The 18,673-nt window shown below is 35.6% G+C and overlaps 1 protein-coding gene across 1 annotated transcript in view; it reads right to left on the bottom strand.

Annotated features, from left to right (window-relative positions):
* The window catches only part of LOC117175530, a 202,407-nt gene that overhangs the window by 138,125 nt on the left and 45,609 nt on the right, over window positions 1–18,673 (bottom strand). The window contains exon 4 of the mRNA XM_033365237.1: window positions 7,204–7,733. Coding sequence (XP_033221128.1) covers window positions 7,204–7,733 — 530 coding nt within the window. The remainder of the gene's footprint in view (window positions 1–7,203; window positions 7,734–18,673) is intronic.

Raw genomic sequence — 18,673 nt, 5'->3', positions numbered from 1 at the left:
TCTAGTCGGGAGTGGTGCTGACTGAAAACAGATGATTTGGAGCGATTCGCGCGCCATCTGTTGGTCATTCTAAGGACTTATTGAACTACCCTCGTATATCGGCTACACAACAGTGGCCACTAAAACAGTACGCGCGACATTGATTATCAGAAAAATTAAAATTGATTTAAGAAACGTTCGAAAAACATTGAAATCCTTCAATTGTTGTCACTTATAATTATTTTTACGAGATTTGACGCGCAAAAATATTCTATTATCGAAATTGAACTGTGGGTTTTCGCGATTCTGTTTGCTATTTTTTACGATTTTTTCGTCGCGAAAAAATTGCATCGGGAAAATCTAATAATTCTGAAATGTTCAATCACTTCTTAAACATTTTTTTTTCTTGAAATTTTGAGCATATCATGAAAATTTTTATGCAGAAAGTCACTCGTGATCGAATAATTAAAATAAGCTATCGATAAAGGTTTTGGCAAAGTGCGTTATTTTTATAGATTTCCAGATACTTTTGTCGATTCTAACGATACTACGAAATTCGATTATCAATACTAGCGAAAATTCCACATAAAATTACGGTTTCTGTAACGTTTTACGTTATATTTCTGAAAATCTGGGAATTGAACGTGATGTTGAACTTGGAAAAAGTACACCCATTGATCTACAACTTGATCAGCGGAAAGAAAAAGCCAAAAAAGAAAATTATGATGGACTGAAACCCATAGTTATACTAGTCATACTAGTTATACATAGTTTGTGTGGACGGCAAGGAATTGCACTTCGCGTGGCGATTGAGACGACGGACCTTTGTATCAAGATGAGTCTGGCACCGACAACAAAGCTGATGGAAAAGAGAATTTGAACGAAGGGAATTTTCGTGCTCTTGTAAGGTATCGAGCTGAAGGTGATGAACTTTAAAAAAAATCTTATGTCATTTCCGAAGAATGGAACATATTTGAGCAAAACGATTCAAAACGAACTGATCGAAATCTGCCATGAGTTAATCAGAGGAAAAATTGTTGATAAAGTGAACGAAGCGAAAGGATTCTCAATTTTAGCTGATGAATCTGCCGACATATCCAGCAATGAACAATTTTCCATTTGTATGAGATTTTTGAATTCAGCATCGTACATCTTGAAGCGAGAAATTTACAAAATGTCAAAAAAAATTTTTTAATGAGAGAAGAAAAAAAACTGCAGTCTATTTGTCCAACAAGGTAGGCTCAATCTCCTGAAGCTATTGCAACACGGTGTGTTCACTCCTCTAGAAAAAGTGGCGAAAGAATTGTAGTAATTGCTACGTCCCCTAGATGGCGCTCGTGTCAGTTCAGAATTCAAAATGAACTTGAGCAGACGATAGAAGTTCTATCGTCTGCTCACGTTCACTGTAGCTGATGAGGTTGGATTCACAATGGATTTTCACCGATAACACCAACTAAAAATGAAACCAAATCAAATCGATCATCGATCAAATGCAATCAAATGTTAAAGTCTGTTGGAATCATTCTATGATAGATTGACTGCAACAGACTTAAAAATTTGATTGCATTTGATCGATGAGAGATTTTATTTTTTTTAATTTTCGGTTTGTTTTATTGGTTATTATTATGCATGTATTTATAATAATGTATGGAGTTTATAGTTAAGAATTAATGTCAATAAAAATACGGGAAAACGGAGGAGTATGTGCCAGAGGTTAAAGAAGGTGTAAGTTCTTTAGATTTGACTTCTGGGAAGCAAATGTATTTTGCATTTGAATCAATATTTTCTGTCTTTGAATTTGAAATTTCTGCTAATATTTTATGGCAGTTTACTATACAGTTAAACTTTTCTATTGTTGCAATGATAGCATTGCACTTCAGAATTGAGAGCATGATGCCATCAATTTATATGACATATCGTTTGCTTCAAATTTCACGTATAGTTAACTTTATAATATTTTACTAATAGGTCTATGACATGTTCAGTTGAGTCTTAACAATTTTTTAAATAATTTAATCATATTTTATTTGAATCAAGAAAATAAGAAACAATAGCATATGCTTTTGAATTGAATATACACTGTTAGAAATATGTTGAAAATTCAACCACTTTTCTCGTTCATTCACAGAATTGAAATAATATTCAATCAAATGTGGTTGAAAATTAATGAAGATGCACATACACCCATATGCCATCATACTTCTCGCGAAGCCAGGCCCCAGCGTGACAAAGTCCCACGACTCCTTTTTTGTGTCGTAAGTTCAATGAAAAAAACAAACGACATATATAATATTTAGCAAAAGAAGAAGCTTTAAAGAAGAAGAAAACGTACGTAGGAAGAATATTATTCCAATAAGAAAGTTTTATTCATACTTTCATTCATTCAATTACGGCTAGGGCCTTCAGCGACCCCGTGTGGACCTCAACGTATTACCAAAGTAAGGGGACCTTTAAGGGGATTGATCAGAGTTCTAAAAGGGAATGTGAGATTTTTTCCGCAATTTTAAATATTTTTGTCTGATTTCTTGCATACGTCATCTAAATATTAGTCCCTCGGATTGCACGAAGCCGGTTTTTGGATGAACTGTTTATATTTTGTTTAACCCTTTAACGTCACATGGACACTTTTCGGATGTACCTTCTTCGAGCTTATTTTTCATCATGAAGAAGCTGAGCGAAAAATTTTTGAGATACCTTACCTACTATTTTCGACTATAAATCATGCTAATCGCGTCCATGGTTGTTGTACTTTCGAACTATGTGCTTGTTTTTTTTTCACTACTGTGGTTTATATTTGCAAAAACCTGGCCGAAGCAATAACAAATTTTTGCAAATTTCGAAGTACCTCAAATCTTTCATTAGAGCGCGCTCTTTACAACCTGCATGCAAGATATACATGGTTTTCGACATTTTTTGGAGCTGATTACGAATTTGTTATTATTTTTGCAAAATTAACTAATTTAAACAATTTTTTTAAACAAATTTTTCAAAAAAATCGAATTTTTTCAAAATTGCAATCAGAATTGTAATCTATGGAATAAATACGTATAAAACATGTGTAATCGATATCCATTGTTTAAATAATTATACAAAATTAATAACAAAAAACGAAATATTCTACTTTTATATTTAATATGCTTGTTACACAAACAAAACAAATTCGTAATCAGCGTCCAAAAAGTAAGGTGACTTTTCAATTTTCGCCGGCTACGTACATTCAAGTTTTAAATTTTTTGTTTTTTTGTATTGGTACACTTGTCACAATCATATGTTCACAGTTTTGACTATATAGCTCGTGTTGTTTTTCTGGCAGAGGCGTAAAAGGGTTAGAAGAATTTGGTATGCTCGGCGATTTTCTTCTTTCGAAAAAAATGGAGCAAAGAGTTTGGATTAAATTTTGTGTGAAAAATGGAATCCAGTGTTCTAAAACATTTGACATGTTGACAGCTGCACACGGTGAGTCTACTCTGAGTAAGAAAATTGTGTATAAGTGGTACAAGTTGTTCCAAGAATGCCGAAAGGATGTCGAAGACGAACCTCGCCCGAGACGTCCCAGCACGTCAACAACAGATAAAAACGTTCAACCAGTGGAAGAAATGATATTGAAAAATCGCCGAATTACCATCAGAGAAGTTGCTGAAGATGTTGGCATATCGGTTGGTTCATGCCATGCTATCTTTTCGGACGTTTTGGGCATGAGATGCGTGAGTGAAATTTGTTCCAAAACTGCTTAATTTTGATCAAAAGATCCATCGCATGACCATCGCTCAGGAGATGTTTAATGAAGTCAATAATGATCCTGATTTTCTCAAAAGTGTTATAACTGGGGATGAATCGTGGGTATATGATTATGACGTCGAAACCAAAGCCCAATCGTCTCAGTGGAAGCATCCTGAGTCTCCAAGACCGAAAAATGCACGTCAAGTTCGGTCAAATGTGAAGGTTTTGCTCACTGTCTTCTTTGATTACCGCGGCGTAGTGCATCAGGAATTCTTACCACAAGGTCGTACGGTCAATAAGGAGCATTACTTTCAAGTTATGCGCCGTTTGCGAGAGGCGATACGCAAAAAACGTCCGGAACTTTGGAAAAACAATTCGTGGCTTTTGCATCACGATAATGCACCTGCTCATTCATCATTGTTTGTGAAAGATTTTCTGACCAAAAACAGCACCACAGTCATGCCTCAGCCTCCATATTCACCGGATTTGTCCCCCAGTGACGTTTTTCTTTTCCCAAAAACTGAAGAGACCCATGAAAGGACATCGATTTTCAACGATTGAGGAGATAAAAACTGCATCGCTGAAAGAACTCAAGGCTATTCCACAAAATGATTATCAGAAGTGCATCGATGATTGGAAAAAACATTGGCACAAGTGTATTATATCTGAGGGGGATTACTTTGAAGGGGAAAACATAAATATTGGGGAATAAATAAATAGTTTTTGAGAAAACCATAAAGTCACCTTATTTTTTGAACACACCTCGTATATTATACATTCCGCAGCCTTGTGCATCTCCAACTGTATTGAGCAACCATATCAGTCATATACGCCTCTTGAACATTTACAAGTCTAATTAATGTGCATCCAGTAGAAGTGCACAGCTCGGTGTACTGTAATTGGTTTAAGTTATGGATGAACGATTTAAATTTTTGCGCATTTTTCGCATTGCTATAAGTACACCTATGACAAACCTCAACGATGGAATTTTATGACAGAGATGGGTTGTAAGCTTTCCTCAACGATAGGTTGATTTTCAAATTTCGCATTCAGCATTGTTAAAAATCTCACTCTTCAGCAAACTTCAGTGATGAAATTTTACTTCAAAACAACGATGCATATCAAAGACAACGATGGGTTACACTAAAATTTCAGCGCTGGAGACACACATCGTTAAGATGCATTTTCAAATTTCGCACGTGATCTCGTTTCCATTAGCCTTAGCTAAATAAGCATTTTACCTATATTAGGTCGAAGTTTCTAGAACCTTCGAGGTACCCCCCCCCCTCCCTAGCCGCTTAGTGCAAGGTATAGACAATTGGCAATATGTCCATATATGGTACTATTAGGCCGAACTTTCTGGAAGCTTGAAAAAACCTCCCCCTACCTTACTTTGACCAACTATCTTTTCAGAAATGTCAAGAACTCTAAGAAATCCCTCGAACGCCATTTAACTAAAAAAGTTGGTCACTTACTTGATCTGTAAATAGGGATCCACTTTGTCGGCTTGGCCATTAGTACGCGACAAAGATCTATCGTATTGACCGAGCAGTTACCGAATGCTTGGAACTTACCGGTGGCGCCATTTGTCTTTGGCAGCAGAAACTACGCAGCTGTTGCAGAACTCGCCTAGAACTTCTTCAGAACTTCCCTTAATGTATAAAGATATCATTCACACATATAAGTTCTCTTAATCTCTCAATTACTTTTTCACAGATATTCTGATTGTAAAAAGTAACTATTTCCAGAAAAGCGTCATACATGTTTTTCTAAAAATGCATAACCTTGAAGGTGTTGAGATGAATTCGGCTGTCACACTTTTTCAAAATTATTATTCTGACACGTCATCAGGACCCTTTAAGAACTTTGTAGAAGCTTGTCATGGACATGAACCATTACAGCTTAGAAGCTTCTCGACGTCGGTAAGGTAGGAATATTAATCCAGAACGCTGCCTCAGTATTTATTCCCGAAAATTTTGTGATTATCGTAATAATTACAAATTACTACTCAAAAAAGTAAATATGACAACAGGTAGCTTCCATCCCTCAATTCCAAAGTACAAAAATTAAAATATAATGGGTTTTTTTAACAAATACTGCAGCAGAAGGTTTCTTCGTATTTTGGGAAAAATTTAGCATGATAATAAAAATGTTTAACGATAATAGTATCAATGATGCTTCTGAAAAAAGTATATCTTGATGCAAGCATTTAATTCCATTAAGGATATAAAGAGAAACTTCACCTTTCCAAATTGGATTAATAAATTTTCTGCAAAGTGATCTTCGCAAGCTCCTAAAGTTACAAATAACACCACTAATTTGTTGAAAATGCATCACCTGCACACTTTTCACTGTTCTATATGTTCTAAATAGATTTCAACTGTCTGGAAATAATTTTTGTTGGGGGTAAATGAATATTTTCTACCGGTGTGATGGAGCTAGAAAAATTTAATTATTTCTAATTAATAATAAGAAAAAAATTTGTTCTAGCCTCCTTGAAAACGAAACTTTTCATGCATGCAATGCAGGCACGATACGGTCGATTCAGGGCCATGGCCAGGTGGGCGCGAGGGGGTTTTGAGCGCCTCCTGAGCTGGCCTGAGCGCTCCCTGAGCTAGACAAAGTTAGGCTTATTGAATTCATCTTCAAAATATAGAGCGACCTCAGAAAACTCTCGAGCACCCACAGAATGTCGATCCAGGCAACGGCCCTGGGTCCATTTGAGCTCTAAATCAGCCTTGTCAAACAAATATTCAGAAAACGATTAACTAACCCCTATTTCAAACACACAGGCACCCTTATAACTATTGACCTTTACATGTAGTAAACAAAACATACACAGTTAGGCATGAAGATATTTCGGAATCGTTTCAAATTTTACGGCACTCCATTCTCCAGTCCATATATCGAAGTGTCCAAATGACAAGGTTCCATCTCGGCAGAACCAAATAAAAAGGTTCCCTACTTCAGAGGGCGTTAGTGTTCCCAATACTATTTATATGGGATTCTTAAGCTTCCATATTTCGCCACCCGAGATGGCACCCTGTCATTTGGGCACTTCGATATTGCAGTGCTCTACAAAAACACTCAGCATCTTCAAATTAAATTCCACGAATCTTTTAAAGACTTTTTATCGCTTTATTGCAAAATAATCAGTATCGAACTTGTTTGTTTCAAGCTCACTTTAAAAACTACGGAACTTTTTTATAATCAGCTCCAAAACGGTGCTTAAATTAAAATGCAAGTATATAACAGAGCTTCGCCAGGACGACAAACTTCGCTCTCGGCGTAATCTCTTTCATTTTTAGAGACTCTCACCCGCAGATATGTTAAAAATAAAAGAAGAACAAATGATTGGAACATCTAAGTTCGGATTTTGAAGTCATTGTTTAACAGTAAGGTTAAAGATATTTTCATATTTTCTTAGTAAAAAATACTCTTGCTCTGAAAATGCTTATATGTTTGACAAACAAATTATTCATGGTAAATGACTCAAATACTCACCAGTTTCATTTAGAACAGTGTCGAGCCCTGAATGTCTCAAATATTTTGCCATTGCAAAAAGTCCTTCTTTTCTGAGCAAAGCGTAAATACTTTCCGAAGGAGGTGTGGGCAGAACTTCTGGTTGCAAAGATGTTCTTCTTTCATGATTATCTTCATGAATAAGGTTGTCAGATAATGTGCTTGAAAAAATTGCCGCTTGTGTGCTTGATATTGACCTTGGCGTTGGAGAAGAGGTAACAGGTCGTGAATTATAGTCAACATGATGCGGAGATTGAGATAGCTGCTGTTTGTAGGTAATGAAAGACGATACTTCTGTCGACGAGTTCTCGTTACTTGGTGAGATAGTTGTGGCGGATGGAATTCCTACTGTACTGGAGTAACCGTGTAACCTTGAATCATCATTTAAAGTACTGAAACTATTAAAGACGTGGCCAGAGACTGACGACGCAGATGTCACATACTTGTCTGTTGAGGAAAGCGAGTATGGTGACATAGTTGTGTAAGGGCTGTAATTGCCTGATGACGAGTCACTGCAACCAGAAGGACATATTTGACAACATTAATATCAATTAGTATCTACTTCGTTTGAAATACATGTAATTACAGCAACATTTAATAACCAACCCATTTTCTTCTTTTATGTAATTACCCCCTTAAGGGCATGTGATACTTAGGAAATTGTCGACTTTGCCAGTTTTAGGTTCCCCTAGATTTTTTTATAGAATAATAAATATTTTGTCTCAAAAATTTGGGAATTGATAGCGCACATGCTAATGGACGTCTCCACACACTTTTTTGTGTGTTAATTCAAAAAACTTTTAATTTAGCAAAATATGATTAATTTGCATAGCGCTTAGGTATTAGTATCGATTTTTTCAGTGTTAGATTCCTTCGGCTTTTTTCCTAGGATAAGAAATATTTTGTCGTCAAAATCTGGGAAATGATAGCGAACATGCTAACGGACGTCCCCGCACACTATTTTTGTATTTATTTTAAGCATAGTAACTAATCTCCTGGAACTAACCTTGTTTGCTGGCAATTAAAAAAGTTTATTTCATCTATAATTTTCAAATAATCGGAAAGGCAGAAATGAAAAACGACGTAACCTCAAAATAATGTATACAATTTTTATTTAGCGCAATAATTTTTTTTGTTATTATCCCTCGAAAAAGAGCCTGGGGACGTTCATCTTGATATTTTATAGCATCTTTGTCAGTTTTACAACATTTTCATTTTTGTGGAAAAAAGCCGGGGGAACTGTACCCGATTGACCCCACGACGAGGTATCACATGCCCTTAATATCGCAAAAACTATTTTTTCGTAATGCAAGCACGAAATCTTCGCTTTTCAAGCGAATTGAAGCGGATTGAAATACATCAAAAACCATAGCTTCATGTTTTTCCACGAAATTTTAATCCTTGCAGGGCTTTGGAAACTGTCGCAACACATAAAAAACCATATCCCCTGAAACTACAAGGAGCTGATTCGTTTAATTGAAATATGTACATGTATATGTACAAACATTTGAAATAAATAAATATATATATATATATATATATATATATAAAGTCGTTTGGTGGTCTAAGCAAATATTTTCAACATAATCTAAAATGGTAAAAAAATTAATAATTGGTAATTCGACCAGATTACACAAGGGTAACGCTGTAATCGCTGTAATGTTTTAATCTGCATAGGTGCTTAAAGCTCCTGTACACAGCTAGTAGCTTATATGCATCCTTTGCCCACCATTTAGTCTCATAAACGGCGTGGCACGTATGCACAACAACTAGGCCTACGGTTTTAAATGGAACACGAATCATCAAAATAATGGTTAAAGCACGTGCCTAATTTGCTGCACAAAAAATTTGTGGTGTCTGCTGTCGGGTACCGCGGTCCTCAATTTTTATGTGAGTTTAGCCTTGAGCTCAAGAAAGGATATAATTTAACAATTAAATACCGGTACCCTTATTTAACATACATTGTATCAAGGTGTGAGTCGTATTTCACAGATGAATAAATAAACTCCGATGAGACTGAAGACGAGTATTCTTCCGATAGCGAAGAGGAATTCATCCCTTTCGGTGAAGAGAGACCTACAAAAAAATTTGATCAAAGAAATCTTAATGATCTATTTACAAAATCTGGTCTATCGAAGGAACAAGTTGAATTTATTGCTTCGGAGTTGAAGAGTAGGAATATGTTAACGAAGGGCACTAAAGTAACTGTGTATCGAAATCGAGAGGAAAACTTACGTAAATATTTTGAAAAAGATACAAATCTAGTTTACTGAAAAAATGTGAAAAAACTTATCGATGAGCCTAAACCAAGCATATATCAACTTGAGGAATGGAGGTTGTTTATTGATTCAACAAAGCGTAGCCTAAAGGCAGTCCTTTTTCACAATATAGACAAATACGCTCCTGTACCACTAGCACATTCAACTGTGCTAAAAGAAGAGTATTCAAACCTTGAAATGGTTTTGAAAAAAATTAAGTATGAAGAACATCAGTGGCGATTATGTGGAGACTTCAAAATTCTCTCTATGATACTTGGACAACAATTTGTATTCATCAAGTATCGATGTTACCTGTGCATGTTTGATAGCATATATAGAAAAAATCACTATAAAAAAAAACTTGGTCATCAAGATCATCTTTTGAACCTGGAAAGCAGAATATTATAAATGAACCACTCGTCAATCGATTCAAAATTTTAATACCTCCTCTTCATATCAAGCTTGGTTTAATGAAACAATTTGTTAAAGCTTTAAACAAGGAAGGGCAATGCTTCCAATATTTGGGCCAAGTTTTTAGTCAAAAAAGTAGTGCTAAATTAAATGAAGATATCTTCGATGGCCCTGAAATCCGCAGTTTCTTTAGAGAGGCAAAATTTGTCGAAACTGTGAATGATACTGAAAAAGCGGCATGGTAAAGTTTTAATAACGTGTCAACCAAATTTTTAGGTACTGCAAATGATGCGGATTACGAAAATTTTGCAGCAGCAACGGTACGAGATTTTCAGAAATTAGGCTGTCTAATGAGCTTGAAACTCCATATCCTTGATTCGCATATCGATCGATTCCCAGAAAATAATAGTGATTTCAGTGAAGAACAAGCAGAGAAATTTCACCAGGACCTTAAAGAATTCGAACGTCGATACCAAGGAAGATGGGATGTAAATATGTTGTCAGACTACTGATGGATGATAAAAAGAGAAAAGAAAACATCGGGACAAAAACGTCGCAGAAACCCTTTACACCGATCATTTAAACAGAAGCGTGTGCGTAAAAGAAAGGCAATTTAAAACCCTACATTTTAACAATTTTTTATTATAAACCATGAAAAACCATGTTTTTGCATTTTTCTCGAAAAGTAACTGGGAATACCCCCAATTTGACCTCGGAATCGGATTCAGCGTTGAAAAATACATAAGAATACACCTGTCTGGTAAAATGTACGGGATATTTTATTTTCTTAATAATTTTTTTATTATAAACCATAAAAAACCACGTTTTTTGCATTTTTCTCGAAAAGTAACTGGGAAACCCCCCAATCTGACTTTGTATTCGGATTCAGCGACGAAAAATACATAAGAATACACCTGTCTGGTGATCTGTTCAGGATACTTTTTTCTTTTTGTGGGCCTGTGCAATTTACAAATTCATCAAAAATTTCTGGAAATTTTTTGTAATTATTGATGATTTTATAATAAATTTTCAACAATGACCACAAATTTCTGTAAACTAAATTTTATTGTATCTCAAATCGAAATATTCTTACATGTCTTCCAAAAAATTTCGTGTGTAACAGGTGCTTAAAGTAGACATTTGCAACTCTTGTGAAATTTACAGTACTTGCCATCGGCTCATCATCGGCTAGTTTACAGCTCGCCTTCTTATTACAAAATTGAAGGGGCACACTGTATACGGGCGTAAGTGTTTATCGAAAAATAAAAGGAACATCCTGAAAGAACCATCCTTCTCCAAGAAAACTTTGTCAAAGAAACAGCGTGTCTCCAGAAACTCTGATTTTTATACATGACAAGTTGCGAAAATGTTTTATTTTTCAATTTAAAAAAACAACAAGAAAGTATTTTTGAGCTATTGGTCAGCTCTATTGAATCAAAAAAAAAGGACTTTGAAAAAGATAAGCATGTGCGAGAAAGCCCTGCTCGAATATTGGTGCGCAAGGACTTTAAAGAAGATAATTTTCTTCAATTCTCCTGCGTCACATTATTAAGGCTCAGGAATGTGACGTAATTGGAAAGAAACTCTCAAGGATGTACTAAAATTATCTCAAACCCAAATAGATATCACTGAAACTTAAAACAATTATCTTTTTTAACGCTTCAAAACTGCATGAACATTTTTATATCAATTCGCAAGCCCGTTTTTAAATAAATTAAATTTGAAATGTTGTTAATTTAACATAGGCTCTTATGGGAGAATATCATTTCGTAGTCCATAATTGAAGTTTGCAAGGGACTCCCTTATTAACTGAAGTTTGGACGAGTGGGCGTTGTACTACAATCTCCACCATATAACGAATTGCTACTGAACTTTGACATGATTTCGACTCAGAAAATAAACATAAATAAAACAAAATAAAAAATAATTCATAAAGGTGGTAGTTGGGCGTATAATCTAAACAATGAGTAATACAAACTATAAAATAGCCTTGAAAAGGACAGTAACTTTAATTGATAAAAGGCATACACACGGTAAATCTGAAGATCAAGTTTCCCGCGAAGAATGGAGACTGGATATTTGGAATGATAGGGGGTAAATGATCTCCACGTAAAAGAATTGCAAGAAACTATGGAGTGAGGAAACTAGATATTTTATGTGTGCCTGAAATAAAGAAAAAGGGATGCGAAAGTAGAGACATAGAAAACAGCGTGTTGAAAGGCGGATTTAAGATATGGACAGAGTAGATAGTGAATCACATGGTAGGCAAGGAGTAGATCTGATTATGAATGAAAGAGCGAAGCAGCATCTCGAAGACAATAATCCCAGAGAAGTAAAAGACACCTTTTGGGACACTTTAAATGAAACAATAAATATTTTCGATCGTGGTGAAAGAATAATTCTGCTAGGTGATATGAATGGATAGGTGGGCATCCAAAATCAGGATACAGAAAAGTATTAGATAATTTTGGGGATCCAAGAACAAACTATATCGGAGATGAATTAGTTAGTCTATGCTCAGAAAGGGTTCTGTTTATTACAAATACTTGGTTTAGGCATAAAATAATCTACACGTACACCTGGTCTAAAGAAAATAGCCGCAGTATAATTGATTTTGTTGTTGCGGATGAAAAACTAAGAGAGTTAGTCAAAGATACAAGGGTCATGAGGGGTCCTGAATGCAATACTGATCATTACCTTCTGATCTCAAAAATTAACTTAGGTCGGGGATAGAGAAAAAAGAGAACCAAGAAAACAAAACAAACGCGAATAAAAACTGAGAACCTACAGAAACCGGATTTGCGAATAGATTTCCAAAATAAGATAATCAAAAGCGTAGATAGGGCAACATGGGAGGAGCTTATAGAAAATAAAGATATAAAGGGCGCGTGGACAAAGTTTCGGAATATCATTGTCAGATGTGCGATCGAAATGTATGGTACTGCGGTTGTAGGAAGAATGTCTGGTGATGCGTGGAGGACTAATGAAATTCAGACTGCCCAAAAAGCAAAGAAAGAAGCGTACAGGAGAACTTTCAACATCGCAGGTCTTAGCGATGAGGAAAGAAATAGACGTATAAATGATTAAAGACACAAAATAGGATACTCAAACAATTTCTTAAGGAAAGTAAAGATAAAATTAGATCAGAAGAAGAGAAGAAAATACAAAACGACTTTGAAGGAAGCAAGAAACTGTTTTATGAAGAAAATGAAGGGAAACCAAAAGTACATAATTTGTCAACATGAGAAATAGTAATGTGGAATGTTATATGATGCAGACGAGGTACTGGAGGCTTTCAGAGATTATTTTAGGGGACAATATGGAGTTGAAGTTATAGGACACCACAACTGCGATGTAGAACACGATGCGTTAGAGAACTCAATTGAGAAAGTCTCTATCACTGAGGTTAGGGATATAATTAAGAACTTGAAAAACGGTGAGGCTGGCGGGGTAGACTGATTTAGCGCTGAAATGCTTAAACACGGTGACGAGTACATACCACATAGACTGTGCGAATTGATAAACTTATGTTTCGCAATGGGAGACGTGCCAGATGATTGGAAAAAGCGATTATCGTAACAATATGCAAAAGAAAGGGAGATAAAAGCGACTGCAATAATTACAGAAGGATTAGCTTATTAAGTACCGTAAGTGAACTATACTCAAAAATACTTATTCCTACGGTAATGAAAAAAACAGAAGCAAAGATTTGGGAAGTCCAAAGTGGGTTTATGCCAGAAAGGTTATGTATGTATCAAATATTCAGCTTAAGGAAAATCTCAGAATAAAGTTTAAGAGTAGGAAAACAATTTTTTCTGTGCTTTTGTTGACCTAGAAAAAGCTTTTCACAAGGTAAATGGAAGAAAACTTTGGGAAGTCCTGAAAGAGTATGGAGTCAATGGACGGCCCCTACAAGATATAAAAACAATATATACCGGTAGCAAAGAGAGTGTAAGGGTAAATGGGAAATTGAGTGACTGTTTCGATATTATTGAAGTGGTTAAGACTGGCTCTTTTCGACGCAGAAGGTGTGGATCTCGAAACAGTAAGGATACGTGGGTTAGTGTTCTTAGATGATAAGTTTGTTATTTCAGAGTCAATCGAAGACTTGCAAAGAATGTTGAATAAACTGAATGCAAGCATGGAGAGCATGGGCCTTAAAATTAACGCTAATAAAACAAAAACTATGGTGTTCGAAAGAAAGAGTGAGAAAACACTATGCAATATTGTATTAAATGATGAGAGAATTGAACAAGTTGATAAGTTCATACACCTCGGTAGCTTATGTACTATGAATGGATAGATAGATGCAAAAATAGATAGAGGCATAAACGAAAATAAGAAGGTTATTGCTAGAGCGAAACCCCTTATCAGAAGTAAAAATATATAAAATAAAGCTAAAATGGCGATGCATAATTCTATATTTGTACTATCCCAGTGGGCACAAAATTTGGCGACGTCTTTACGACATCGTTACAACATCTTTACAACAACTTTAGGACATCTTATGTCCATGTCGTTAATGTGTGTTTACGATATCATGAAGACATCGTCAGATCATACGACGTCTTTACAATATCGTGAAGATAGCTTAACGACATGAACATATGATGTCGTAAACATGTCATTAAGACGTCAGCAAAAAACACTTGTCCGCATAATCAAGTGGCATATCGTAAGATGTAAGATGTACCGACTGTACTATACGGTAGCGAGACATGGACCTACCAAGAAAAAGATAAGAGTAAAATTAATGCAATTGACAATGCGATTCTTGCGCATAATATGCGGAAAAACTATGATGGACAAAGTAAGTAACGAGATAATTCTCAAAGAATGTGGTGCACAATAGACGCTAATAGACACATGGGAAAGAAATCAGTTAAGATGGTTCGGGCATGTTGAGAAAATGCCAAATGCAGGAAGACATATACGTTTAGAAAATGAGGAGGAAGAAAGAAAAAATGGACTGGAAGATGGAAGGGAGTAAAGTTAGAAGATGTAAAAGAACTTAACTATTTGATATATATCATACAAACGAATGGAGTTCATAGAGCTCTTATAAGAGAAAGGGTAAAAAAAGTATCAGTGATAATGAAACAGGTATGGGGAATAGGAAAAAGAAGGTTCAAGAAATATTAGAAAGGATAATGTGGTTATTTGATATGCTACTATATAAAGTGGACTCAAGGGGTAAACTGAAGGACGCCTAGATATATGGTGAGAGGAGAAGCACAAAGTTATAAATAAGGTTCTAGAGCTGATAAGAGGGCAAGGCAATTTGAGACGAAGTTAAGGGAGAAAAAGAGAGGGAAATTAGCGAAAAATGTTTAAAGGAGTTAGAAGAAAGGAGCGGAAGAGCAGTAGAACTAACAAGATGCGAAAAAGACAGGAGAGAGTTTTTTTAGTGAAAGAGATATGGACGAGAAAAATGGAGTAAGCTATGAAAAATTGGAGGCAAGAGACATGGAAAGACAATGAATGAAAAGGTGGGGAATAATTGAAGAATCGAAATATAATAAATGGTAAAAGATGATAAAAAAGGAAGGAGTGCTAATATACAAAATTGAGAATAAATCCGGGTTTGACTGTATTTAGAAAGGAGATGAGGAGAGAGAAGATTGACCAGAATAACAAGATTTAAATTGGGAAACGAGGTAAGGGAGGAGATGTATTGAAAAAACAAAGAGAACAAAAGGTACAGAATATGTGAATGGGAGGAGTAAACATGCCCAAGTGCGAATTTCCGGATCTGAATACACGGCCCAGCGTTGGTCCCATTTTGGCAGCCAAAGGTCGGCTAAAGATATTGGGTCAATATCGGCATTTTAATCGGCCCAGTTTTGAGTCGATGCTGGCAGCCTATAATGGCTATTTCTATTCGCCGATCCTCCACCGATGCTTGGCCCAGTATCGGCACTTTATTGCGCCAAGTCTCGCTTTTAGTACGGAAAACCATGTTTCACGAGGATTCGCCAAAGTCAGGCTCAGTGACGATACATTACTAGGCCAAGTGTCACTTTTATCACAGCAAACCATGTTTTATTTGAATCGGTCCAATATTGAGCCAGTGCTGGCAGCCTATATTAGCTATTTATATTTGGCGATCCTCCACCGATGCTTGGCCCAGCATCGGCACTTTATTGCGCCAAGTCTCGCTTTTGGTACGGGAAACCATGTTTCACGAGAATCCGCCAAAATCTGGCCGAGTGACGACACATTACTGGGCCAAGTTTCGCCTTTACCACAGCAAACCATGTTTTATTTGAATTGGTCCAATGTTGAGCCAGTGCAGTCAGACTATATTGACTATTTATATTTGTCGATCCTCTACCGATTCTTGGCCCAGTATCAGTACTTTATTGCGTCAAGTCTCACTTTTAGAACCTGAAAAATAACCCAAGTGCGAATTCCCGGAGCTGAATACACGGCTCAGTGTTGGTCCAGTTTTTGCAGCCAAAATTCGGCTAACGATATTGGGCCAATATCGGCATTGTAATCGGCCCAATGTTTCGCCAGTTCTGGCAGCCTATATTGGCTATTTATGTTTTCCAATCCTCTACTGATGCTTGGCCCAGCATCGGCACTTTATTGCGCCAAGTCTCACTTTTAGCACCTAAAAAACCAACCTAACACGAAAGATAAAAATGTTGTTGTTGAGAAATCGTCAAAGTTCATGATGAAATTTCTAAGTTGTTTCATTAAAAATTTTGAATGTTTATGAAAAATTTTATTTCCTGTCATTGCGAAAACTTGTAAAGTAGCCTAGAGCGGAGAAAACGAAATATTACGCGAAGAAAAATCATAATCGATTTAAAGTATTTATTTAAAAATTATTGTATTGATATTTCTGTTCACAATTCGTGTGTTTTACATTTACATTAAGTTTTCTTAACTGTAGCTTATGAGGATAAATTTTTAACAGTGTTTCAACTTGTCGGTTTAGCGAAGTGGTTAGCGCTCCCGACTGCTAGGCGATAGATTTACGTATATAGACATAGATTCGATACCCCGTAGCGTTAGAAACTTTATTTGTAAAATAATATTCAAAATGTAATATATGTGTTCATTATAAACAGGACCATTAATATTCATATTCAAAGTACTCGCAATACATAAATATTTATTTTTTAAATACCTTTTTGTCATAATTCTTAGACTATAGCAGTACTCGTTAAATTTAACCAAAATGTATAAATGGAGTTTCAATTCTTGAAATTATAAATAATATTCAAACGATATGCAGTCGTATAATGATGAATGGATAAAGCAGATGCGTCCTAAGAAAAATTCAAGGATTTTTTATCAGTTTTTGAATCAACTGCCTACCTTAGCTGCCAAGTGCTGGCCATAGTTATCATTTCGTCATTGGCGCGATGATGACACTCGAGCTTCGGCAATATTTTTTCCGACTATGGACCAATACTGGGCCGTATGTGACTTCGCACTTAGGTAGGACCATGTATGGGATGTACATAGAAGAGGAATGGAAGATAAGGGAAGCTGATAAGAGAATGAGGTAAAGATTCTAGGGGAGGATGGAATGGGGGATAAAAGGATGAAGGAGTTGGACGGGTCGAGAGGGGCGAATGAGAAAGAATTTAAAGAGGAAAAATGGCAAAATGAGCATGAGATAGGAGAGAAGTGAAAGTGAAGGAATAAAGGTAACGGAAGTCGCCTAGAGTAGAAGCGTAATAATTTTTAAGTAGTTTTTATTATGTAGTAGTATACGTAGATTAAGATGCGCTCGCCCTCACTCGCTCGCTCTCTCGCTTCGATCGCTCGCTCACTCTTCCGACAGTTTAATTACGCTAGATTAATGTAAAAGTGAGGAGATATAAAAATTGTTGTAAATAGTTATAAATCCTTTAAATATTGTAAATAGTAAGGAAAATATAATATAAAGTTTGCAGATGGTCACGTAAGCAACGAAGGTCATGTAAACACTTAGGAGACACACTATGAATGAAGAAGACAAAAGTTGGTCGCCCAAAAGAGATCTACAAATTTCTTATAACTGACTTCTTGATACGAGTAGGATGCGTAATTTTTGTTTTAATCATACAGAATAACGCGAAAAAATTTAAATTACTGAAAAAACGGTACTATATACGAAAAAAAGTGAAAACAAAAGTTCTTCAGAAGAAAAAGATTGACAATTTTGTCATAAATTATTTATCGATAGGATGCGTAGTTTTTGTTTTAATCGTTCAAAATAACATTACAAGTAAATCTCATTTTCAGAGAGACATAAGGTTTAATGAAATGTTTGGTAACAATACTGTTTGCATAAATTAGATCTGAAAATTGACTTTTATCCTTTTTTTTAGTCGAACGTGTACATTTTTTAACTATTCAAACAAGATAATGAAAACGCCTGTTCCTCAATATTTATTCACATTATGAATTGAATGTAATAATATACATTTATTGAAATGATACATGTTTCAGTTTAACTATGAATAGAGATGAATAACAAGTAAGGAACAAGTATTAAAGTAATCATCAAACAAATATTTTTTTTGCTTAATTTTTCAGTATCTGAATATGCAGGCCTAGACTAAGGTACAGAAACTAATAATATAATATACATTTAGTACGAGGGTAGTTCAATAAGTCCTTAGAATGAGCAACAGATGGCGCGCGAATCGCTCCAAATCATCTGTTTTCAGTTAGCACCTCTCCCGACTAGATATATGGTGCAGTCACAGTCCACATGTTCTGAGTTTACGTGTTTTTATAACCAATTGAAAAAAAAAAATTGTTCGTTAAGAAAAATGGAA

The sequence above is a fragment of the Belonocnema kinseyi genome, chromosome 6 (assembly GCF_010883055.1).
Source record: "Belonocnema kinseyi isolate 2016_QV_RU_SX_M_011 chromosome 6, B_treatae_v1, whole genome shotgun sequence".
In the NCBI taxonomy this organism is placed as follows: Eukaryota; Metazoa; Arthropoda; class Insecta; order Hymenoptera; family Cynipidae; genus Belonocnema; species Belonocnema kinseyi.
The sequence above is the reverse complement of the archived record's forward strand: the minus strand, read 5'-3'. Positions and strand labels throughout refer to the sequence as shown.